This window comes from Propithecus coquereli, unplaced genomic scaffold (genome assembly GCF_000956105.1).
Source record: "Propithecus coquereli isolate 6110/MARCELLA unplaced genomic scaffold, Pcoq_1.0 Scaffold487, whole genome shotgun sequence".
Lineage (NCBI taxonomy): Eukaryota > Metazoa > Chordata > Mammalia > Primates > Indriidae > Propithecus > Propithecus coquereli.
The window spans coordinates 923,332-924,124 of record NW_012150696.1 but is presented as its reverse complement, the minus strand read 5'-3'; the positions used below and the strand labels follow the sequence as shown (position 1 = coordinate 924,124).

At 41.6% G+C, this 793-nt stretch overlaps 1 protein-coding gene across 1 annotated transcript in view; it reads left to right on the top strand.

Annotated features, from left to right (window-relative positions):
• The window catches only part of DUSP16 (dual specificity phosphatase 16), a 115,415-nt gene that overhangs the window by 36,501 nt on the left and 78,121 nt on the right, over nt 1-793 (top strand). Inside the window, exon 2 of the mRNA XM_012655786.1 lies at nt 226-791. Within this exon, the coding sequence (XP_012511240.1) occupies nt 591-791 (201 nt within the window). The 5' untranslated portion in view covers nt 226-590. The remainder of the gene's footprint in view (nt 1-225; nt 792-793) is intronic.

Sequence of the window (793 nt, the reverse complement as noted above, 5' to 3'; positions counted from 1 at the left end):
CTTTGAGTTTTTGCATTCTGAGGTAAAATTGATTATCACTAGCACATTTTCCTGAAGCCATACCTAATTGTCCTTTTTGTTTGTTTGTTCAAATGAAGCAGTGCATCAAGCATGGAATTAGATTAATGGAGTAAATATTATGAATCATACACTCTCCCTCATCCGATACTCTTTCTTCTTTTTTTGACCTCATGTTTTGTTTTCTGTCTTTCTCTCTCCGTGTAGGCTTTCAGTCCAGTGTAAAGCTGTTGGCGCGAGGGAGCAAAGGTAAAGAATGATGTAATGCACTGGCTGCCCCAAAGCATCTTTTGTTGTGGAATGGTTATTCCAGTCATCTCTTTATGAATCAAATGTGAGGGGCTTCTTTGTGGACAGAGTCCTTTGCAAGAGCACATCAACGGGAAAGAGAAAGAGACATTCACTTGGAGGGCTCTTGCTGAAAATGGGTTTAACTCTCCTTTTGCCAGTCACCACCAGCCTGACCTCATACATTTTTAGTACAATGGAGTGGCTGAGCCTTTGAGCACACCACCATTACATCATCGTGGCAAATTAAAGGAGGTGGTGGAAAAAGAGGACTTATTGTTGTCATGGCCCATGAGATGATTGGAACTCAAATTGTTACTGAGAGGTTGGTGGCTCTGCTGGAAAGTGGAACGGAAAAAGTGCTGCTAATTGATAGCCGGCCATTTGTGGAATACAATACATCCCACATTTTGGAAGCCATTAATATCAACTGCTCCAAGCTTATGAAGCGAAGGTTGCAACAGGACAAAGTGTTAATTACAGAGCT